General features: G+C 42.1%; 1 protein-coding gene across 4 annotated transcripts in view; it reads right to left on the bottom strand.

Annotated features, from left to right (window-relative positions):
• Window positions 1–2,016: 2,016 nt before the first annotated feature.
• Window positions 2,017–25,085, bottom strand: part of grid1a (glutamate receptor, ionotropic, delta 1a) — a 293,479-nt gene continuing 270,410 nt past the window's right edge. For 3 of the 4 annotated variants that reach the window (XM_037124752.1, XM_037124754.1, XM_037124755.1), the window contains 9 exons: window positions 24,229–24,330; window positions 21,891–22,088; window positions 20,449–20,779; window positions 17,922–18,060; window positions 11,545–11,740; window positions 9,042–9,208; window positions 6,476–6,716; window positions 3,945–4,080; window positions 2,017–2,947 (listed from right to left, as the gene is read on the bottom strand). In XM_037124752.1, the coding sequence (XP_036980647.1) occupies window positions 2,535–2,947; window positions 3,945–4,080; window positions 6,476–6,716; window positions 9,042–9,208; window positions 11,545–11,740; window positions 17,922–18,060; window positions 20,449–20,779; window positions 21,891–22,088; window positions 24,229–24,330 (1,923 nt within the window). In that variant the 3' untranslated portion in view covers window positions 2,017–2,534. The remainder of the gene's footprint in view (window positions 2,948–3,944; window positions 4,081–6,475; window positions 6,717–9,041; window positions 9,209–11,544; window positions 11,741–17,921; window positions 18,061–20,448; window positions 20,780–21,890; window positions 22,089–24,228; window positions 24,331–25,085) is intronic. The other variant, XM_037124753.1, reaches the window with a different exon arrangement.

The following is a 25,085-nucleotide window of genomic DNA, read 5'->3' as shown; positions in this document are numbered from 1 at the left end:
GTTCTGATTCAATCTGGTGTTGCATGCAAACACCAGATCCTACTCGTCTACCATGGAAACACAGCTACCGATACAGTGTCTGCACAGAGCCTAGAGTATCATAAGGATTCTAAAGGATAACACTCCCTCTAGCCACAGTGTGCTCAGCCCGCATTCATCCTTCTGGGAAAAGATACAGCAGTATCCACTCTTGTACTACAATACTACAAAGAACCACCTCAGGCTGTGAGACTCCTGAACTCCTCCTCCACATTCCCTCATAAAAAAAATAGTTGTTTTCTTGTGTAGCAGAAAGGGTCTTACAACTTATATTTCGTTGCACAACGTTGTGTTGTAAAATGACAATTAAACGAACCTTTGATCTGCCTGCACAGCTGGCAGATAGGAGAGGGGAAAATTGTGTGAAAGAGAAAGTTGAATTCCAGCACATTATCAGCACCGAGTGTATCAGACACATTGTGGTCATGGAAATTCATCCTGTGTCTCGAACAAACTCAGTGCTGAAAGTGAAAAAAAGAATCAATTTGAAATGTTCAAAAGCGGAGAATAATAGCAGCAACGGTGCAATTTTGAGTTTTGGGACATTTTCTCCAATAAGCCACGAAAAAGAAAATCCTGCTTTTGTTGGTTGGGTGGAAGTACGGCTTGAGGTTGAAGTAACAGAGCACTTGCCAGAAGTTGGTGTGATCAGTAGTTATCGCCAGTGGCAGTCGGTGAGATCTGAACAAAGATCTTGTAGTTTCCAAGCAAGGCACAGGCAGTGAGCCGGATTTGCACAAGGGGCAGCAGGTCAGAAAATCAGCGGGGGGTGGGGATGGGATGGGGGGTGGGTGTTTTATCAAGTACATCGCTCTACATTTGGTAGCATCTCAGTAGCTGCAGGGCATGTTTCACAATCTAAAATGCATTTACAACAATAAAGGTTAAAGATGTTTCTTTTACAAAAGTACACATTTACTCCTGCAATGTTTGTCTGGATTAACTGCAGTTTAAGCTGTTGTGTGTTCTGGTGTCAGATTCAGTGATTTTACTCAAACTGGACTTCCTTCCTTGGGTTGTATTTCATTGTTTCGCTGGTACCTCAAAACACAAGCCCAACAACACAGTCCCCGCTGAGCTGTTTTCTGTCTGAATTCCCACTAAATGCCGAATGTTGGCAGAAAGAAAACAAACAAAAACGGTTTGTTCGTACCTTCCCTCACAAATACCATCACCCTGCACACCCAAACCCAGCTTAGTCTGCCTGCTTTCCCGACTGCTGTGTCCATGTGGACCCCTCGTGCTGGGGCTGGCACTGGGGTCGCATTTGTAATTGAGGGCCCCTTGTGTGTGTGTTTAGATTGGTGGTGGTGAAGGTTATGAGTTGGACCGCGAGTTGTGCCACATGTGAGCAAACATGGGCTTGATGTGACATTATCAGCTGGTATTAATTCGATCAAACATGGGTGAAATACAAAATATTATTTGTTTGTTCCTATTCCCAGTTCTTGCCTGGAAGATTAATGGGCCAACAAATGAAAGATCTAATGAATCCTTTCTTGGCAAGATGTTTAGTATAAGTGTTTCACAGACTGTCATTTACAGTTAAGCATGTCTTCTTGTAATAGGCACATTTAAGAGCATCTTCCAGCAGTAAAAATTGGAAAAGGGAAGTGGAGAGAGGATGCAATGAGCTGCTGATAATGCCTCCAAGTCTGAGTGAGCTTTAAAATTGCATGATTATTGTACAAATTGCAAATGGCATTTTTCCTAATCCGATTCTAAAAGTTTCCCTTCTTCTCCCATTCAAAATATCAGCTCATCAGTTCATTCTCTTTTATGCAGCCTTCTCTTTATTGCACTAATTGTAGTGGCGGGAAAAATACGCAATGAAACATTACAGCCTTTTATTTCCCTCCTATTGTGTTTGAAAACATCCGATTCCATCAGTGATCCCCGAGTCACAGATTCAGATAGTCACACACTGACAGCAGGGCGCTGATATGCTAAACATGTTTCCAAGCACACGTCTCAGTGTTTTAGTATCATACTTTTTTATTCTTTTTCATATGAAACAAATCAATTCTTCCAATGTCTTTGAAGTGTGAAATGTCTTTTATCATGAATTCTCACAGTACATTCAGTTAATGTTGATCTGAAAGAAAACATCATTGAACTTGGCACTTAGAAAACAACCACAAAGAATTGTCACCTTTATTCATTTAGAACAAAATTTACAAAGCCATTCAAACAGTTTTTTTTTTTTTTAATACTTTTATGTTTTTTAAACTCAACTGTTGAGAATATTCAAAATACACTTTAATGTTGCTTCTCTTTCTCTTTTTGTACTTACAAGTATGTACATTAAAGTCTCAGTGTCTTGTCACGTGTCGTCCGACTGACTCTTCAGCACTGGTAATAAAAATCCTTTTTTAGTGTTTTATTTATATCTCTCCACACTGTTAGCACTCACTTCAGCTCTCCACTATTCTGTTTGAGCTCGAGTGTCTGTGAATGTTTCTCGGCGTGCTCAGATGGATGTCCCGTGGCTAGGCTCATTGGCTTCTGGGATGGGTCCTCCTGGCACTGGTTGGTAGGACATTGGCATGGGTGTCTTGACTGGACTCTGCCGGAAGAGTCCGCCATTGGGCGCCCTGTGTTTGCAGCGGATAGAGGGCATGGTGGCACTGCTGAGGGGCAGGGGCAAGGTCCTGCCAGTGGACACGCCCAGTGTCCTTCCTGCCCCATGACCCTCCTGGAGGAAGGTGGTCACAGAGAGCCGCGGCGGCCCCCGATGGGCTGGGTAGTCCCGAGCAGACAAGGCCTCCAGGGACTGGCTGGGCTGCATGCTGCCAATGTCCAGGGCAGAGATCTCGATAGACTGGCCTGGCAGCTGCTTGTGGGCCAAGTCCTCGTCCAGGAGGCTGTTCAAACGCTGGTGGACCTGCTCCAGGTTCACCTCTTTGTCCTAAAAATAGATGGAAAGAAGCCATAGTAGAGTGTGTGGAATAAAAGAAGCCAGGAGAAAAGGGTAGTGAATAGAGGTTTTAATGGAAGGGAGAGCATGAAAGTAATTTAGGAGGAGTGTGATAAAGAATAAAAGTGAGAATGAGTGTGCAGTGAAAGGGGTGGAGAGGTTAAAAGAAAGAATGGGAAGAGTGAACGAAGACAGAAAGAGACAGGTTACAATGGTTGTTTCATCGTCACCGTCACGACCAGTTTACATGCAATGCAGTCTAATCTATATTAATCAGTCAGAGCGAGTCTAATGCACATCTACTAATGTTCATGTGAGTTTGAAGGATGCTGAAAAAAACACACTTGCTTATTTCAGCTTTATCCAAATATATCAATTCATATTATGCTGGATTTTTTTTTTTTTAAGCAGCTGACTTCAACAGAGACATTACCTTAAAGCACTAAATCTTTAATATGGGGTCATAAAAGGTAATGTCTCTACATCTGGAATGAACTAAAATGAAGATGCCTCTTCATGCAGAAGTGTTTAAATTTTCCCCACAATTAGGTGACCACACATCTACAGTGGGCGACTCTTGCATGAAGAGCATCAGCTGTTAACAAGACAGGCTCCGATGGAGGCACACATCTGATGAATCAGACATTGCGGGCCAATAAAATCTGAATGAAGACAAAGTAGTTAATGTTGCTTAATTGAAGCAACACAAATGGGAGAGGAGAGGGGGAAGCCAAATAAAGAGATTGTTTATCGGACACGTTTTGGCTGCACCCTGCCCTCCACACAACAGCAGTTCATTCTATCGTCATGCACCCATGTTAAGTCGAGCCACACTTAAGACAGACAGACGCCAGATAACAGGAGAGACCATGGGGTGAGATGACAGATGAAGCAACTACAATCTACCCCTGCCCGGCCCCATGCCCCGCCCCTTCGCCCTGACACAGCCAATGACCATCCAGCACAGCACGTGAGGCCTCCTCCTGACCTGTGTCAAGAGCCTCGGCCTCCTCCCAGTCTCTCTCTCTGTCTGTCCATATGTCCCGCCTCCCTTCTGGTGAAGCGCTTAAGTCATTATATGTCAATGGACCAGAAACCCTTTCCAGACCGTAATCCTTAGTCACCTGCCGAAGATCATAGACAACCATACATTACCAAAACGGTCCCCTTTGAATCCGGACATTGACATATAATTGCAATTAATCACTAGTTAGGAAATAAAAAGGAATAGTTCAGCATTTTGGGAAAAACTTGATTACTTTTTGGGAATTGGATGAAAAGATCTGTATCGCTTTTATGCCCTTCAAGTATAAAGGTGGTGTGCATGTAGAGCCATCCCAGGCAATTAACACGGCGCCTTGCTCTGAAATGTTAAAAAAATATGTAAACTCTTAAAAACCATCAGAAAAAAGTAACACACAGCATAGGAGAGGAGGAGAAGGTAAATATTGTGCATAAACTTAAATTCTAAACTGAAGGGTAGTTAATGCAGCTGCGTGCAGGAGTCTTGCTGCCACTGCAACCAGCAGAGATGCTCTGCAAGTGGAAGCTAGCAGTCCCTACTGCATCCAATCTGTCTGCCAAGCTAAGCTAACTGTATGCCTTCTTTATTAACACCTAGATGTGGAAGTGGTATCAATCTTCCCATCAAATCCCCCGCAAGGAATTGAATAAGGTTGTCTCCCAAAATGTTAAATTATACCTTTGAATGGTTGATGTGCACAGGCTTCTGGTTATGTTTGAATTGGCTGTCATAATGTCCACATACTGTATATTTGTGCTGTCATGGCTCCAGCGATGCTTAAAACAATTGAAAGTGATACTCCACCCGGATCTTTTGATTAATGAACGCTCATTCTCTGCAGGCTTGAAAGCAGCTCTGAGAAGTTAAAAAACACCGGCTGTGGTCGGCTTTACTTAATGACTGTTGAGTGACGCTATCGTCCTTAAATTGCTTGATGAAACTCAGCAAATCCTCACACTATAAACCTGAGAATGCTTAGCATTTTTGCCTCATAAAAAACTTTAATTATCACTCTTTTGGGTTGTAAATATCTTTGATTAATCAGTTGTAAAATGGCAAGAAAGACGATCAAAAAGTTTTATATTTGACTGATCACAAAACCCAGAAACATTTTAATTTATGATTATTTAAAGATGAGGAAAGCAGCAACCTTTCACTTTCGAGACGATTTAAAAGGCCATTTCTCTGTGATTAAATGGCTTTAATGCTGAACTAAACATCAGTATTCTCGCCAAATATTTCTTTCTGTCAATCAACTGCGAACTGCCTTTGCTCTGATCCATTAAAAAAAATATATTTTTTAAAATTTTATTTTCATAAACTAATAATTGTCTTATCACTGTGACATTACTGAGAAGACAGATGGACAGTAACAAGCCAGAAAACTACAAAGTCGCTCGCAGTTGCTCTTCAAGCCCACAGAGGGTAAGTGTTTGATGCTCAAAAGATTCCTGGGGAGAATAATCGCTTCAAGACAATTCTGCAAACAGTCATAATGAAGCACATAACCATGATTATACTCAAACAACACATCTAAAACAGCATATCTGCTACAGTATCCATAATAAAACAGCGAGGTTTGTGGGGAATCTCACATGACAGCAGTATATGGTTATTATGAGAGCAGCTGCACACAAAGACTCAAATAGAAATCAACAGCAGTAGCTCAAACTCTCATTTTCACCAAAACCCAGCATGGTTGGAGTTTGATTTACTGTGCGTCTTTTCAGGACAGGACTGGGTTGTTAAATGGGTGTCCTCAGCCAGTGGGTTCGTTTTTGGATTGCTATTGTTGGATTGTCGAGTCAAACAGGCAGGTCAAGGCTCAGATTCTTTACTATCTGCTTTTGCTCACACTTTAGTTTAGGGATCCATGTCAAGCCTTAGTTGTCTGGACGCCTCATGCAGAGGGGCTGCCCAGTCGACAGCAGCGAGATGAAGTCAAGAGCTCTAAAGCATTAAGACTTGAATGGATTAGCTAAAGAGAGCTATTGTACGACTGAAGCACATGTCGACTCAGAAGTACAATGTCAGTGTGTGGTTTTTGAATTTGTAATTAAACGTTACATTTACTGTTATCCTTCCAGCTGCGATTCTCTCACATGAGCACAAGTGACTGATTGTTGGTTTGGGCCGAAATTAATGTTTTCGTGTGTCGTATGAGAGAGAAGCCTCAGAAGTCCCTGACAAAGCACCCCAACCTCTCTCCCAACATGAGAAAGAATGAGTAGATTGATCACATGATGTCTGGACTATCATCAGGGGCACACCTATTATAACTGGGTGTACTGCAGCTCTACTAAATCGGGGCTGGCGTCAGCGCCTGCTGGATCCATAAAGTAGAGTGTGGCAGTGGCATCTCTGGGCAGGACCGGGGGGCCCGGGGGTCTGGGTCTCGACCGGGGCCTTGGTGGGGCAGGGGGACCCGTTGTGGCCACCATGGCCCGGTTCTGGGTTAGCAGGCTTGGGCCTGGGCCCGACGAGTCGGTGGTCACCTCTTTGGGCTGCTCTCTCCGGCAGTTGTTGCTGTTCCACCAGGTCTCCAGTGCAGCCACCAGGAGGGCCAGCAGCAGCCCGGCAGCCAGGATGCAGAAGACGCCGGCAAAGCTGTGGAGACGCAGCGCCCGGCCCTCCGGCTGGGCATCTGCGTGGCTCTGCAGGTCACAGCGGCCTTTCTTAGGCCACCATTTCTGCTTCAGGATGTCCAGGTCGCCTTTTTCCTGGAGCTCCAAAATCCTGTGGAAAAGAAATACCGAGTTGTTCTTTCACACACAGAAAGTGCACCGAATCATGTAATAACACCACAGGACACTGGACAAATTCTTCAATAGCACTAATTAGGACGGCTAATCAAATTACAAAGACAATAGAGTAGAAAATTGAAAATGGAACAATTTCAGTGGACAAGCCTAAAGGAAAATTGGAAAGTCAATGTAAGACTGCTCTGAATGACTGTAATAACATTATAATACTGTAGCTCGATAAAGCAAAACCATTGAAAAAGGAAAAAAAAAAACAGTTAAAAGATTGCATTAGCATTGATTGTTAGCTTGTTAAAAGACCCATAGTGGGTAAATACTATTAAACTGCAGTTTGCACAGAGGCAAAGTGTAAGAAGTGATACTGTCAGCAATTCCTAAATGCTAACAAGAGCTAAATGAACACAAACATGGCAAAGAAAAAACGATTTGCAGCTTCAAGATTAATTGGCTTCGTTTCAAACTGTATAAGCGTGGAAATAATCAAATACTACAGTTAGCCCATTAGTTAGCGTACAGGGAGGAATGGATGGGCTGTTACGGAGGAGAATGATGGCGGCTGAGCACAAACAGAGGCGTCACAACAGTGAATCTGTCCCATCGGAGAGGTTAGCTTTCTGCACTGTCATTATTCAACCGCTCCTCAATGGTAACTGGCACATATGTGTGTTTGTGCCTGCGCAGCTCTTGTATACAGAGCTGCCACGGCTCATGATATTTGTACTGATGAAACATCACAGAGTCAAACATTCCCCATTTCTTATCCTGCAAGTCAGTATTCAAGATGTTTCACGAGGCTCCGTTTGCAGTTTTAGGGGGTGATCAGTTCTTCCATTTCAGGTGTTGCTTGTCTGGAATTTATATTCTACATGGAGAGGAAAGTCTGCTGCCCTGATTTGAAATTCACCCCCATCAGTCTTGAGAGACTGCACTGAAAATGTTCAGAGCAGCATATTTCTGTTTTGTGTCTGGAGGAAATAAAAACGGATAAACCGAAGGCAACGGGGCAAAAGAGCATTGACTGGAAATATGTACTTCTCTCTGAAGTCTGTGTCTGCAAAGAAAACTGGTGGAAAATGTCCAGGGAGTAAATGTTAAAACTCTGATGACACTTTAAATAGTTTCTTCCCACCATTCCACATTAATATAAACAGTTTGTTACAACATGTTTTTTTATTTTCTGTCTGAACTGTCTGATACTGTCTGTAATGATGAGGCTGTATTCAAATTAATTGCTGAGATCTGGAAACAAGGTACAAATACTGTAGACAATTTCCATCATTCAGACAGTCAGCAAAAGACACACTTTTGACCCAAACATCCATAACAGTTAACATACTGATCTTTTTTTAGGTTTGACTTGAACCTTCTGTATGTGACGTAGTTGTGTATACACTCAGTTCTCGAGCGACACAACTCATTATCAGTGCCATTACGCCGATGGTCACTTCTGGTTTATCTGGCTAAACTGTTGGCTTATTTGCAACCTGTCGGATCCGCTGTGACAGCACCCATTGGTGGGTGGACTACCTTTCTGAAGCCTTGAGACTGCTGTTATTTGCGTTCCCTTCTTGGTCATTTGGAATCAGAAGTGACCATATTTGTGCAAGAGGGTGCAGCTGGGATACGGATTGAATCTGACAGAAAGTCCAAGGACTTGCTGTGGCAGCACCTTGTCACAAGGTAGTCACGCCCTGAAGCGGACCCTGTTTTAATGTCTGTTACACTCTACACAAGGCCATCATTTACAAGATGAAAATCACATTCGTATTGAAGAAGACTTGAACCTAACTTGGAAACAACCAAGTGAGATATAGAGACATTTTCTTATAACCTTACTAGAAGACTTGTTTTCAAAACCAGTGGAGTTGCAACCCTGCAAGCCCTCCAACAGAAACAGGTTTGAGCTGTTGCCACACTGGCTTCATTTTTCAGACCTGGAACATTTACATTTTGTTGTCCCATTATGCATAAGAAAAAAAACTATGATGGATTACTGAGAATGAGTTCAGGAGTCCTACAGTCTAAGGAAAGAAGCTGCTCTGTAGTCTTTGTGGCACTGCAGCAGACACTTCTGTATCTTGTGCCAGATGGCCGGAGGGTGAACAAGCCGCGGCTGGGTGGTTGAGAATCTCAGCAACCATTCAGTGTGTGCAATTTATCATAACTGATGGAGGCGATGTCCAGTTCTACAAACAATATAAGTAGTAATACACTGCAGTTTTAGTAGTAGAGTGAATTAAGATAATATCAGTACAAATGAACACAGACCAATACATGGTATATGGACCAATATACGTACTTCTGAGAGAAGAGGTCTCTGTAAGGACTGCCGTGCTGCAGGGCCATGCCGTAGCCTCTGGTGCTCAGGCTGTTTCCTGCCACAGTCAGCGTGCAGTCGTCGTCTGTCAGAGCAGCGTACTCTACCACCGCCATGTCCCACAGAAAGGCGTACGACTCTCGCTTTGCCTGGATAGTTCAACGAAAGTTCCCAGAGAAAAAGTCATGATTACTACTACCTTGTTTAATCTGTTTTTCATTTTCTTTTCTGTCATCAGAGAGAAAGACACATATGGTGCACAACAACAAACACAACTATACTCTTAAAGATGCACCTGGACAGTAAAAAATCACAATACTTCATGGTTGAAACTTTTACCTTTGTACCCTGTTTTAAGTCCATATAGGTTGACTTACAAAAATGACATTATTCACAGGCCGTTTTCTTGCATTTTTCTAAGTATTTCCTCTTTCCTTGAATCATATTCCTGTGTCTGTGTGAGTGCAGTGCACAGGAAGACGCTTCACTGGCAGTAAAGCAATGAGCAGAACAAACACTAGAGCGAAATATTTGCACAGAAAATAGCATGGAGGTGTTTTTTTTCCCCCCCACCCAGAGTACACATTGAATAACATGACACTATTGGAGTTCTTCACAAAGAAGATGAAAATAGTTGCATCTCCCTATTCTTTTATTTTTTTGTCCGAGCTTTGCTTTCCTCTGCATGGAGCACATATTCCGAGACACGATCATGTGCTGTAGCCTCAAGCGCACACTGTGGAGAGTATGTAGAACAACCGCAGCTGAAAATCAGTCTGAAATCCTTCTGGAATTTGGTTTGTGTGTTTTCTTTTTTTGTTGCACGCACTTCTCTGGCTTTCTTCCCTGTGGTGTCCTTACATGCTACGTGCTTCCAGAGTAACACTGTGCTCTCAACAAAAAAACAACCCAGCAGCCGTCTTCACCTCACATCTCATTAGGACTACACGGGGCTCTCAAGTTCACTAACCTTTAATAAATAAACATGCAGCGGAGATATCACATTACCATCAAAGTACAAAACTCAAGCTACGATGAGGCACACACTGTTCTTGGAGAAGTAACTGAATAAAACAGCTGCTCTCATCGAGTATGTTTGGATTTGAAAAAAAAAGAGAAAACAGTTGTGTTCTGTTGATGTACGTTTCTGTATCTGGACAGACTACACGGGAAGCAATTAGCCACACAAATAATAAAGCAATTTAATGATAAGTGCATATGTTACACTCTACGGTAAATTGTTTAATTATGGATTATTCCTCCATGTGTTGTTTGTGAGTGTATGTGTTTAAGGGAGGTAGAGAGAGGAGGGAGTGCATGAAATATTTATCCAGCAGCGCGCCAAGTCTGAGGGAATAATTAAAACCCCCTTACAATTCACTAGATTCAAATTATCACCTAACTCACACGCCTCTGTGAATCAGGGACTAATTATTTAACTAACTTAAATTTTGTCCTTACCTGGCTGTGTGAAAGGAAAAAGCTGCAGTTAATTATCATCAAGGCTGAGCTTATGTTTCTCATTACCCATTTCCCTCTCAGCCGAAGATTATACTACATTATAATTTTACTTTCAAGCATGGGAGTGGATACCAAACTTGGTATTTTTCAAGGGGAACTGAGTGACTTATGTTCTTCTGAGAACTGACTCAAGTAAAAAAATCACACCATCATACTTCTGGAGGAGCATTGGGCAGCTAAACATATGGCGCCTGGGGACCAGATCCAAGTCAGTGCCTTGGTCAAGAGCACTGACCGGAGAATGAACCTCTTCTAATCGTTTTGATGGCAGGAGTGAACCTGAGCACCTGGAGGAAAGACGAAAGCTCCAACAAGCCTGGATTCGAACCCAGAACTTTCTTGCTGTGAAGAAACAGTGCTAACGTCTCTGCGATACAGGTAATGGTGTGCTGAAAGTGGTCAAAAGCTTGGTAACACTTTTCAAAATTCAAGCCATATTTGCAAGACAAAAAACACAAAAAAGATCCTCAGGATTGGACCATGTGTCTTGATTTGGGCTTTTGGTTTAGGTGTTTCCTGTTTTATTTTGGTATATTCATCCGCATGTATCATGTTTTACTTTCCATTTCCTGTCTTTGTGTTTTATCCTGACTGTTTTGATTGCCCTACTCAGCTGTTGTTCCTGTGTCTATTCCCCCTTGTCCTCTTGTGAAACACAACACTGTGTTCCCAATTTGTTCCCCACGGTTTAATGGTTGTCTTCCATTTTTGCATGACTCTTTCGCTTTTGGGATTCTCCTTTTTTGCCATTTTGACATATGCATTTTGGACGTGTGTGTGTTAACATTGGCTATTGTCGAATTAGCTAATAAATGTTCCTGTGAAAGAAAATAAAGATTTGTTTGTTATCCCCAGCACATCGCAGAGACAAACCAATAGGCAAACTGAGTTAAAAGGGTGCTGATGACATTTAGTTTGTAAAAAAAAAAAAGAGAGAGAGAGAGAGAGAGAGAAAAATACTGACCTTCTTGATTCCCTCTGATGGACTGGAGACGGAGTGCTCTAAGCCGTTGTTCTTGTTGATGGTCTTCCAGAGCTCAGCGAACGTGTTGTCCTGCTCCAGAGGGTTCGTGCCTTTGGCTTGGAAATACTCGTACACGGCCGACTCCCTCACGGTCCCGTAAACCAGGTCTGCCTGTCTGGACAAGTCCTGGAATGACCTACAGTCAGGGTGACATTATTTGATAGAAGAGTGAGATTGGACCAACAGGAAATGACAAACAATTCAGACTGAAGAGGATGTTTTCGTTTAAAATGTTGTTGATGTGTTGCAGTCTTTTTAATTGGATATCATCCTTATGATTTCACCAATCGTACCAACCCCTTCTCTAATCTGTGTTAAAATATAATGCTTTATAGCATTATTGTATCACATTAACAGGCTGTTGTTTGTTTGCTGCCAACAAAGCTGTTACTGCTTACAATATGTCAGCTTTTACGTTCTCAACTTTGTTTTATTTTTCTACACATATGATGCAAGAAATCACTGAGTGAGGAGGATTCGGGTTACACACTGGACTGCAGAACTGTGACACTTCTGTTTATGTAAGATTTGACCATCTCTGACCGCAGTGCCCATCCACTGTCAGTATCAGATAAGGCAAAACTACCAACAAACTTTTCCTTCCTTTATTCATTACTTTGTCATGCCTCTGCTCTCTTATCTACTCATATACAGCATTTTCAGTCTGTGAGCCCAAAACCTCCGCCTCCCTCTCTTATGCACATTGGAGCAAATCACTAATCAGCGTGCTCTTTATCAACAAAATTAGCTGCACCTGTAGCGTGCCGTGCCGCCTGCTGCTTCTGCTGCTGCTGCTGCTGCCAACACTTTCCCCCCGACCACCGCTTTCCCCCAACACCACCACGGTAACCAGGCTCAGAGTAATGATGACAGGGTGAGGAGGTTAAGGTGCTGGCTGTTGATGGTACATCCCCATGATTAGGCACTGGCCCCTAATAGAGTCTGCGGCAAACTCTAATTTACTTTTCATGAACAATACTTTGTATCTGAGAATTAGTCTCTCCTGATTGAAGCGCTTATTATGCAGATGCTATGTGGGCTATAAGAAATGAGGCTCTTTGGAGCAGCTGTATTTCATACGTGGAGTTTATAGCCAATTTCGTACCCCTTCATATTTGCTGAATGCCAATGTCCTCGTAATTAGAGTTTGCTTCCAATGTAATTTGAGCGGCAATCTACGCCGAAGATTACCTGCTTTCTTGACAGATTTTTGGGCAGAAATGGTTGACATGCTGCTCCGCGTGTCTGCTGTATTCCTTCAGAAAATCACCATTTCAGAGTGGCACCAGAATATTTATACATCCGAGACTGTCTTCCAGCCAGTTCCCCAAAAAGTCTGAGTATATCATGGCTTATCTCAAGATGATGATGTTGGACTAATTCAACCATTTAATTAGAAGACTATGCGGTGTAGCAGTGGTTGTTGGGAGAGAAAAAGCCGAGCGAGAGAGATGGAAACAACTGATTAGGTATCGCTTGGTCTCCAGTTTATTTTGTCAGATTAAAAAAAAAAAAAAGCTTTACTGCAAAGAGTATAATATTCTGCTTTTATTCCATCCAACAGTTTACATGTGAGCGCACAGACCTGTGGAACTATAGATCTGAGATGAGGATATACTATAAATATGTAGATCCACCCAGCTGGAGTAAAGGGAAAGAATAATAGAGGTGAAAGCAACTGCATTGCATCAAGAAATCCACAAAAAACAAAACAACAGACAGATGGTGGCACACTTTAAAAGAAATAAAAGACTCAGTGAAATTAAACCACTAAGAGGTGATAATATCAGACAATGACAGTGAGTAGTAAACACTGATGTGCTGAATACATCTGTCATCCATTTGAAGCACTTTAATGTTTGCCTTTTCCCTCTCAAAGCAGCGCAGCATATACTTCGATCTGAGTTGTCCAACAAATCCTTTTATTTCAGCTGTGACGCCATAACACATGCCTGTAAAGATGATCCCTCTGTTTTTATGTGTGCATGTCTGTCTCTCAAAGGCACTAAATGGCCGGCTTCAAAAAATGTAAAAATTGGCCACAGCAGCAAGAGTGAATAAAAAAAACACAGACAGAGTGTAGTCGGAGTGTTTACCCTAATTAATATTAATGCGTGCGGTGGACAACAAAACACAACATTTTAGCGAGACAGACTGTTCTACCTCCGTGTCCCAGGGCGAAAGAGTTTTTGTAAAGGCAAACAAAAGGGGGGAAAAAGACACGAGGTGTTTAAAAGGAATGTTCTAATATGCAAATGATGTCTTAAGTAACCATACTATTTTCAGACAAAGTTGTTAATTGTTCCCTTAACACCGAATTAATGCATCCTGCTACACACTCACATTTAGAAGCACACAGTGAGGCCCACGCTCAGTGGGAAGCAAGCTTTTATAAACTTTAAAAGTAGGGTGTACTCTTGTAGTCTCTTTTGGCACTGGTAAAAAAAAACAAACAAACTGCCATTTTTTGGCAGTGTATTAGCTTCAGTAATGGACTTAAACAGAATGAGGAAAGTTTATTTCTCTAAGAATTTCTTTTTTTTTTCCCCTTTTCTTTATTTGATGTTTTTGAAATGAAAGGAGCCGAACTACATCTCACACAGTCTGGGGTCTTTTAAAGTTCAAGTCTTTTCCATCAGAATCTTTCCAAGGTTTGGACATTGGATCTGTGTTGGAGGACACACTGCTGATGCTTTTATTATAAAACATTTCAAAAGCAGAAAGAAATGTCATTTTTTGCCGATTTGGAGCAATTCTGCTATTTTCTGTAAGGCACTTCAATTTAAAAAGTAGATTTTTGGTCACTTGATGCAATTAAAATGAAGGTTATCATCTACATAAAAAGATAAATACAGTTTTCAGATGATCTGACACTTCAAGGAACATCGCATCTGGAGAGGAAGATAACAAAAATAAATAAACCTGCAACAGCAATCAAAATTCTCCCCCAATTTAACCTCGGCTCAGACGGAACAGCCTGTCTGCCTCGACATCTATAAGTGAGGCAGCCAAGACATGGGAAACCAAACCGGGAAACCATTTTTCTAATATGCCATGCTCAAGTACGGTAGACACGTGCATGACGACTTAAGACTGCAGACAGGCGAAGCAGCAGCTGAACTGAAGAACACATAATTGCAGGGAGATGACGTCTCCTGTTTAATGATTCCATGCAAGTCTGAGTAAAGCTGAAACTGAGACAAAGTAGCCCGCAGAGGTCGGTTTCCACAGCTTTATGCCGACAATGATGTGAAACACAGACACACCAGCAGAGTCCTTTCTTACTTCCACAGCTCAAATTAGCAATCCATGCTGCATGCTGTCAAAATAAAGCCTGCGGTAGAAATGATTAAAATGCATGTTAACACACTGAGTACGATGCCCGGGTCAATTAGAAGAGGCAGCAGTGGCCCCTCACCACCAAGACCAGCCCCCCTGTGTGCATCTACCATGTGTCCTCCAGTGGTTCTACAATAGTGCAGAAAGCAGTTGCCACACTCAAAAGAGGTGAACTGAAAATTTCCATGCTGGCGTGTCTGTGAAAATTATGCAAGGCAGCGCGTTTCCATCACAGCCCATTCACAGAAGAGCCTGCCAATAAGCACAGACGTCCATGAAATCCAACCAAGGTTAAGATTCAGGAAAAACTACGGTGTGATGTGGAAATGCTTACCCTTTCTGTTATTTTCTTTTAAATTGATTTCATAATAAAAAGAATCAATCAGCCAGACGGCTTCCCACTCTGATTATTGGTAATGGCAGGACTTGTGCTGTAAAAACATCAAGTGGGCAGGAGGAGAACCACGAGCAGGTTTTGAAAATAAGACGCCAGTTGTCAAAAGTCAAGAACTCCTCCTCTCGAGGTGTTATTTCTCCTATCTTTGTAATAAGACGAAGCAATCACTTCTCTGCACTTTGCCAATCAGTTATGACCCCCGGCATACAAATCTCATTTAACTTCTTTTGACAAAAGAATAAAGAAATTTAAATAATTTTATCTGTCCATATGTTTCATCCATTTCTTTTTTGTTTCTGTCGGAGCAATTTAAGATTAACTACTACCGAGTTATAGTCAAAGATTGTGCGTAAATGTGTTCAAAGCATTAAGTAGAGTGTTTCCTCACACGGTTAATTTACACACACACTTAACTGGTGCAGCAGCGGAGTTAACTTGAATGCACTGCTACTGTAACTGTGGAGTACATAGAAAGCTGAATCCTTTATGAGCTTCAAAAAGAACAGAAGTAACAGAAAACATACATTTTGTGTCATATGACGCTGTAGTTGTGTTTCTAACATTTTCCTCGGATAAGCAAAAAAGTTTGTTTTTTAGTTAATTTTGTTTTTGGTACGTGCTGTTCAGGTTTTCTCGCATGAAATCCTTTTTTTAGATTTTGGGCACAATTCATTATGAGCTCAATCAAGTAGTTGCAGAGAGCAGTGGATAAGTACATGTGCTGCATGAGATTCTTCCAGCTCAGAAATTTGGTCGGAGTGTTTCCCCAAACTCCTGAAAGCAATTATTTACAGTTAGGTTGATTCTGTTGCCCAAACTGCAACAAATGTGATACGAGAAAGATTAATGTCACTGTAATTGGTAATGCAGAAACACGTGCGCGCACACACACACACACACACACACACACACACACACACACACGCACATGCACACACCTGAAGGTCTCTTCCCAGGTGTGTGTGCTGCTTAGCATTCCATCCCTCTCCTCACATGTCCACATGTGGCTATTTGTTCAACAGAAGACGGACTCAGTGCAATCAAATGCCTCTCTGCCTGCTCTTTGGGGAGAGACAGCAAACCAAATTGGATTCGCTGACAAATAGCATTTGGACTGAGGACAGGCTTGTTGTTAGTCGGCCAGTCAAAAATTACAGGCGAGCAGACGGACCGAACACACCAAACACTCTGTCCCAATTGCAGCTGATGAGAGACGCTGACAGATGAAGGAGAAACATTGAGAGGCATACTGTATACAATCCCAGGATTACACCACACACTGTGAGCAGCATATGAAACGTCTGAATCGTTTTCTACAATGACTTTTCTGTAGTGACGATACATCAAGAGAACATACACGTGATCATTCAAGGCTGATGCATGGAATGATAACATGAAAGCATGAAGGAGTTATAAAGGGGAACTCCATCAATTTTACATATCAAAGACTGTTTTCAGGCCTTCGGAAGTTCTGCTCAGGTGAAAAAACAGCGGTATAAAATCTTTTGTGGCTCCAGAGGACGATGTGAGAAATTGGATCAACTGGTGAAATGGTGTCGCTTGGGTCAGAGTCAGGCTGAGGACCACATACTGGCTCCTCGTCTCTGTTTGAAGCTAGTGGCTCGAGGCTGTATTGGCTGCCAGCAGCGTATCACACTTGGAAGTGGCAGCAGTTGGATTGCATTGTGGGCAATGTAGGCAGCAGGTTTAAAGAAGCACGACTAATGTGTGAATTGAAAAAGATTTCTCTGCTTCTGTGGCATCAATCTTAATCATATTTTTTCATAACCGTCCATTGTCAGTGCTCTTTCAAGTGTTCACGGTCCATCAAGTGTATTTAGGTGCATCGGGTACTTCACTGATTGAGAATATATACGAGTGGCTGACTGATTACAGCCTGGACGATTGACAGGTCTGATATTTATAATTTCTAAAATTATATTATTATATAACTACTAACTACATTCATCAACATTTACCACTTTGGCTATGATGCGGCTGCCTCTGTAGTCTCAGTAGTATTTTTTTTTTTTTTTTTTGCCACAGCTGTCACAAAGACAGCCGGGTTATTTTTCTCAGAGTAGCAACCACCAACAGAAAATGGCAAAATGTGACTTCTGCTTTACAGTTTCGTCCAAGCATCTTCAGTATTCAGAAGCTTGGGTATCAAATTTAGAAGGCTAAATTATTATTTCAGTATGTTATATACATATTTAAACAATATTTCAATAAGTATACATATCAAACTAGACTTGGAATTGGAGATACTAAATTAAATCAGGGCCGAAAAAAAAAAGAAAAAAAAAAAAAAAACTCCCCTGAACATCATTAATATGTATGTGTATTTTGATAACAGAATGTTCTACTCACACTGTAAGAATCCTAACATTAAGACAGAAATTACAGCTTCTGTGCTTCTGACATTCAGAATAAAATACCACAGAATAACAGCTCATTATTAAGTGTAAACAGGAGATCCCCTGCTGTGTCGAGGCACGGCAAGAGGGGAATCACGTGCATTTGACTTGAATTGGATCAATGTGGGGAAAAGAAAAAGATAAATGGAGGTACTGTGCCTTACCGGACAGCATTGTCCATGCGTGACACGGTGAGGTAGGCGGCCAGGTTAGCCGTGTAGGACGAACACACAATGAGGGTGAAGAGCCACCAGCTGCCCATGACGATACGCAGAGCCACTGATCCCAGGATGGAGTCGCTGCCTGTGGACGAGCAGGTAAAAACAACACAGTGCACATCAGCATCTTTAACATGTACTGCACTGTTTCACCGCACAGAATCTAAAGTAGCTGTTTCTTATCCCTAATATGCACTGCAATCTCTTTTTAGCAACATTTTTTTTATATGTCGTACATTAAGTGAGTAATGTTGCCAAAAAGTGTGGGCGTGTTTTGTCATTATTATCAGGGTCTTATGACCAACTGCATTGTTATAATTAGTCTTTATATTATAAGAGAGCCAAGAAAATAAAGGCGTCTCATCTTAAAAACCTTATGTTTTACGTGGCTTTAATTATTTCCTGCATCTCAAACAAGCTTTCAGGAGATTAGTCAACCTGCAAAAACAGACGCCAACAACACTAGCGTGTGGCTGGTAAAGGAATGGATCGTTTCTGGTACAATGTAATCATACTTTATCACACGCAAAGGGATGACAGTGTCATTACGCTTGTGTAAAAAAAGATATGATAAAAATTATCGAGTGACACCGTGTTTCCATCAACCCTTTTCTTCCCCGTAGCAATTTAAATGTTTAAGGAAGATGAGAACTACTAGTACTGGACAATCTTCTACTGAAAACTCACACATTTGTGGTTGAATGATTTTAAAATACCAAACTATTTTGTGTTAGAGCTGCTGTAAGTGGTAATTTTTCTCACATTTGCGATAATACTTCTTTTATTCGATTTTATTTATCATTTGAACGCCGGAGCAGTTGACTTTTTTCATCGCATATTTTTTCTAAGAACTCATCTGACCTGAAATGTGACTTGCACACTTTTATATTCTATTAAACATCCCAATCCAACTTTTTCAAAGACAGCAGCACTCATTAATATTCATTCTTCATTCTATCTTGTTACTATTCTTTCCTTCATGTCTTTAATCCTTGGCCCCTTTCTTGTTTTCTTTGAGGAAAAAAAGAGTGGTTCATCACATTAACTTTTTATATCTCTACTTTCTCCTCTGTCATGCCGACTCTGTCCCTCCAAATATCCAACAGCTCACGAGGTGCATGAGAAAAATGCCATCACACATTCTAATTTTGAAGCGTAAAGCCATAGAAATGTCATCTGAAAGATTCAGGAGTGTGAAATGTAATGAAAACATATTTGTCTGAAAGTATCACAATCAACACAGCTGCGCCCTTAGGACAGTTTGGGGGTAAAAAAACTGAAGGCCTTGTCAGATGCATAGCGCTCCGGCATCAGTCATTTTTTTTTTATTATAAATGGCTTTGACTGATTTCTTAAGGTCATTGAATGTGAAATGTGCATCTTGAACCTTTACTGGATCTTACCTTCCACTGTGGTGGGGCCTCTTTCATCTTTGAAACAAATTGATTAAACCCCCTCATCATAAGGAAAAAGAGTTATTTTCATCACTTCTCCTTGACAGTTTTAGATTATTCCTTACCTCTCCTTGACCTTATTATGGAACAAAAGAAGGACAGTGCCTGTTTGAAAAAGGCAGGGAGGAAAGTCAGCGCGTCCGTGGGTGGATGGAGTAATCTGCACCGAACATACAACAAAGCGCGGCTAAGTGTCGGTATATCATTATGAAATCATCGGCGGGGACACGGTTGCCAAGTTTATACTCTCTGACAATGGCACACTATGCATCAGCAGTCAGATTCACATCAAAGTGACCTACGTCATCCCGGGAAATATTGCAATCCACTTGAGTGAAACAAAAAAATGGCAACGTTGGAACGCGAGCCAGAAAGCAGGAGAGAAAAAAAAAAGGAGGAGCAGGAGAAAAGATGTGGAATTTAGCTTCTCTTGAAAAATGGTTGGTGTTGGGTTAAAAGAGGCAGCGTGCCAGACTTTGATAAATGCAGTACAGGTTTTAACATCAGTTGCTGAAGTAGTCATTTATCCAAACTGGACATACCTGGATCTCCACCAGACCTAAAGATGCGATGTTCTCCTTGACAAGGGCACCTTTAGAAAATGCTACGGTGGGCGTTGTGCCTCAAACTGACTCACTACTGAATCAGCATTTACTTGTATAGTATACTGACATCCACATATGCATTTCATTGATTGGACTTTTTGTTATTTCAATCCTGTGTCCTTAATCCCTTGAAGTAGTTTCCAGTGTTTTCTTTTTCTTCCTTTATGTTCTGTTTAACTTTAGGGTTTGGCTTTTAACAACTGCTTGGATGGTACTTGGTGTCCAACGATGTACTGCCAAACCTCATTTAACAAATCTTCGAGTAGAGAACTGTTAACTTGTATGTATGTGTATAACATATGATTTCACTGGAAGGAAACCTGTCTCGCTTTGGCCCTGCAAAATGACAAACACATGATTTGTAACTGCTGTCCTCACACATTGTGAAGGCCAGACTCAGACCATATCACCCACCTTGTTGCACGAAAGCGCCGTAGACGATCCAGATGGCACTCTGAAGCGAAGTGGAGACAGAAGGCGGTGGATGCCCTCCTGTATTGTTCTGGCAGCGCACTGCCTGGATGCGCCTGAGCAGGAAGATCATGATGCCCACAACAGGGATGGCTGCAGCGATGCACGCCCACACTGCCAGGTCAAATGGCGCCAGCAACGAGAAAATGTTGATCTTCTCCTCGGACTTGCGCATCAGGATTCCCACAGAGTAGTCCAGGTAGCGCTTGCTGAAATCCACCACGCTCTCGCGCTCCGGCGTGATAGTGATGGCTGATATGGCCAAATCAGCTCGCTGTCGATAGAGAGTCACATTATTTCAGTCTGAGTAACTTCTTAAAACAACAAGTGTTTTCGGATGTTGTTTTGATGTTTCATGGGAATCCAGTGTATCGGATCTCAACATTATCTCAACATTTGGAGGTGATATTGGTTCAAATCATGACAACAATCAATATGCTCCCTATGGACAGCAAACTATTCTTGTTGAACTGCTTTGTTATATGAATATCAGCATTTGGTAAGACGAAACTAAGAAGAAACCTGTTTTTGGGGTTTTTTTTTTTGGTAATACTTTTTCTCGAAAATCATGGGTCTCTACTCAGACTGATAATTTCCGCTTGCACTTTCATACTCTCAGCAGGAGGAAAGCTGAAACTGATTAAGTTGAAAAAAAAAACTTCAACTTAAACTGATTTTCTGACATAATGATCTTTCAAAATGATTACACCAACCTTGCCTTGCCTTATGTACCAATCTGTCGACTGCCTACAACTCTCTTGACTTTGATGCAACACGGGAGATCATTAAGTCCTCATGGCGGTTCAAAACCAGGAGTGCTTTCGTGCTAATAAATAAAAATGATTCTGTATCATTATCTTGCTATTTCATGTAGAAAAATGTGTGATCAGCCACCAATAAATGTAATATGGTTTCACTGAGCAAACACAACTTTTGTTTCATCACTTGCAAGGTTTATTTCTGTCTTGTTGATTGTTATTTTTTTAGCGCCACATTGTAATCTGTCATCGTTCAACTGCTCTGCTCTCTCTTGTAAGTGTGAAGATTGCAGGGCGAGAGTGCATGAGCCTTGCAGAAACCAAAACATCAACAGAAACACAGGCGATCGTTATGGCTTTTGAAAAGTTCTCAAAACTTTATCAGTGTCCCTCCAATAAGCCGAAAAACTGACCCAGTTCAATCAATCTCTGATATCGTTCACTGGAGAAAACTGATTTGCAGATAGAGGGTGTTGGCCCATACACTGTTTTTCTAATCTTCTCCACTTTACTGAGCCTTATAATTGGGCTCCAATTTCAAAACAAGACAATGTGGCCTGACTCCCAGAAAAAATGACTTGGAATCTGGACATTGATCGACTGAGATAAAAACGCAAACACACCAACCTTGCCAATGAGTTCTCCAATCATGCCATTCCAGGATCCATTAGAGAGCGCTGAGCCGTATTTCCCATCTCCAACTTGGTAAATGTCATACTTGAAGCCGAGGATCTTGGCCAGGGCGTCCAGGACATCAATCGAGAAACCTTTGTATCTCTTGGGTTGGCCCAGAATATTCTCCGCCACCATCACAAAAGGCTCTTCCTGTTTGAATGAACATTGTACAAACGGTGAAAGGAGTTTCAAGACACGACGTCGCTGCTGACAGTGATAATGCAGAGAAATGTGAATGTGTGCAGATTTCATTTCTAGGCCTGCGATTTATCCTCGAACTCTCCCCAAACTGGGAAAGTGTGGAGTATGTGTACTTAATCACAGGCGTGTCATTTATCAAGATGCACTATAATCTCCTCTGGGCTAGTTTGGCGACCGAGGCGAGGACACATTCAGTCATCATAAGAACTTTAGGTTGACACCTTTATGAAGAGCTTCTAAGGTGATCCAAGCTAAACTTCATCTTAATAAAAACAGTTTCCTCAGCAGCTGTTGACCTGTAACACATGGCCCGATGGCAACGGCTATGGTTCATCAACGTTGAAATTGCCATTTTGAATTTATTGCACTCCACCGTGGTTCCTCTTTATGGGCTGGAGGTGTCAGAGCAGAATTAAATGGGTGAAGGAGGAGTTAAGAGAGCTGAAGACGACTGGGAAGCAGGACAGCGAAGGGGGGGGGGTGGCAAAGTGGGCAGAAGCAAATGACTTGATTAAGTGACACTGCCAGGGGAGAGCTGAGCAGAACTTATGTGAATAAATATGGTGCAGGTAAATCATGTGTGGAGAGGAAGAAAAATGAAGAGAGAGGGAGGAGAAGGCACAGGCTTCGGCTGCTGGAGTTGGTGAGGTTCCCTGAAGAACAGCTGCTGCACTGTAGGTTGATTTTCACCAGCCTCCTGCTTTAGATCCGCTGGCCCGGACGGACATGACCTAAAATTCCCTCTTCCATGTGAGCGTGACCAAACGGTGTAAAATATATCAGAGGAGGTCAAGTGGGGCTTTTTTCCCGCTTGCACTCTTGCCCGCACTGAGGCAAACCGTGCCGCGCTCGCCTTTTTTCATTGCCAGTTTAATCGTGTGTTTGGCGACCGTCTAGCCCAGAGAGAAAGGCATTTTTCTTTTAAAGTCACTGTGTGTTCAGCTCTCAGTAATTTTGAATCCCTGTGGTCTGTGGTTTAGTTTCCCTCCTGCGTCCCCCGTTTGTACTTTGGGCTTTATTTCACTGTTTGATTGTGTTGGCTTTCAGCTGTTTCGGGAGTCATTTCAGTCAGAGACGATATAAGAGCGACTTTGGTTAAGTTAGTGCTGCTGAAAGCATTTCTCAATCGCTGGGGGACTTCTGGGGTATTTTGTGAGGCCTTGAGGTCAGAGAAGCGAGCTTGGGACTGTAGGGTCACTGGTTCAATCCAGACCTCCAGGATAAATTTGGATGGGGAAAGTGAAAGGCAGCTCTTACCCTCCCTCGTAACCGCCACTGAGGTGCCCTTGAGCAAGGCCCTTAACCTCAGCCTCTACAGTGGAGCTGCTCGGTGACTAGCAGATCAGACTGTAGTTGTACTAGGCAGCTTCCAGGTGTGAATGTGTGTGACTAGGTGAATGCGACCAGTGCATTCCTGGAAAAGAGAACATCGCTCTCAGTGAAACTTCACTGACTTAATAAAGGCTAAAACATGTTATAGGAAATTAAATATGTTCCCTCCTGAATTACACACCTTCATGCAGGCTGAGAATGATTGCATTTTAAAGCTAAAACCTTTTTACCTCGACCATAAGTCTGATGTTGCAATTTAAGCACATAAGGAACACTAATGGGAAGCTACAAAATGATAGAAATCCCTTAAAAAAACCTTTGTGAGGGATTTGGAAGCATATTTGACACACTGGACCTTTTTTTTTTAAGACAGGACATTATTTCTTATGTTTTGAAAAAGGGCCTTCTACTATCTGTTCTATTTGCTTGCTGCTGCTTTGATGCAAGTCTTTATTTTATCCCGAAACATCAGCAGGAAATGTTGAGTGAGTGCCATTAAAATGGTTAAAGCAAGCTAGCCTTAATCAAAAAATATTTTTGAAAGTTTCAAAAGTTTGTTTTTCTTTTAAGAGGAGAATTTCCAGCCTTCTATTTGTGTATTTCACAGAGAAACAATCACTTAATCCGGGGGTGTAAAGAACAACCTCATTATCTGTGTTGATGCGCTTGCCTCTACGCCGTGGTGTTTGCTTTCTTACTCAGATATTTGCCTACTCGGGTCATGTGTTAATAAATTCAGTGTACTCCCACAACTTACCAGTAATGTTACAATCTTGAGCGTCACCCCCTGCATCCCGCTCTCTATCCGATTCTCCTTCAGGCTACCATTCAAACCACGAGTGGAGTCCCAAGACGCCAGCTAATAGGGAGAAAAGAAAAAATCATATACATGAAGAGGACAGATATGATGGAGAAATGGAACAGGCCTCCGAGAAACACAGGTGCCAAACACCTCGTCTGTGCTCCTACTACCAATAAACTATCGCCATCCTATCAGCTGTTTTGTGACTCACTTTTTCACTGAGTAGCCAATGTTTACATCAGCACCTGAGCTGGTTACCAAGACAACAAGCATCTTCAACTAGCATGCTGTTCAGAGCCTCTAATCACACAATGCATTGTCGCAGAAGCAATCTACAGGATACTTTACCGGTAATCATACAGATGGAGGTGGAGATGGTGGTGATGAGAATAATGATGATGATGATGATGATTGGCAGCAGAGGAGGGAACACAAGTACATCATTAAATGAGTACGACTGCTCATGTAAAAACGTGATAAAAGCTAATCACGCGGACAAAACGTCATACGTGTTGCACATCAGCTTGAGTTTGTTTCTCGGATCTGAACTCTCATCTTTAAAAACTCTCATTCCACACCGTCAACTTTTTGAGCTATGTCGCAGGTTGCGAGGCTGATGTTTGTTCAATTCTTAATCAGCGCCGCGAGCCGGACAAGGATTCTCGAGGACCTGACACACCGTTTGGAGTGGTCTATGCGATTTGGGCTGACAGGACAAGAATGGTGGCCCAGGGCCAAACAACAGGCTCTTCTGGCCACTGCTCACCTCAGTCTGCAGCTCGAGATACTTTCCCACAGACACACGCTGTACT

Source organism: Acanthopagrus latus, chromosome 15 (assembly GCF_904848185.1).
Source record: "Acanthopagrus latus isolate v.2019 chromosome 15, fAcaLat1.1, whole genome shotgun sequence".
NCBI lineage: Eukaryota > Metazoa > Chordata > Actinopteri > Spariformes > Sparidae > Acanthopagrus > Acanthopagrus latus.
This window is presented reverse-complemented; position numbering and strand designations above follow the sequence as displayed.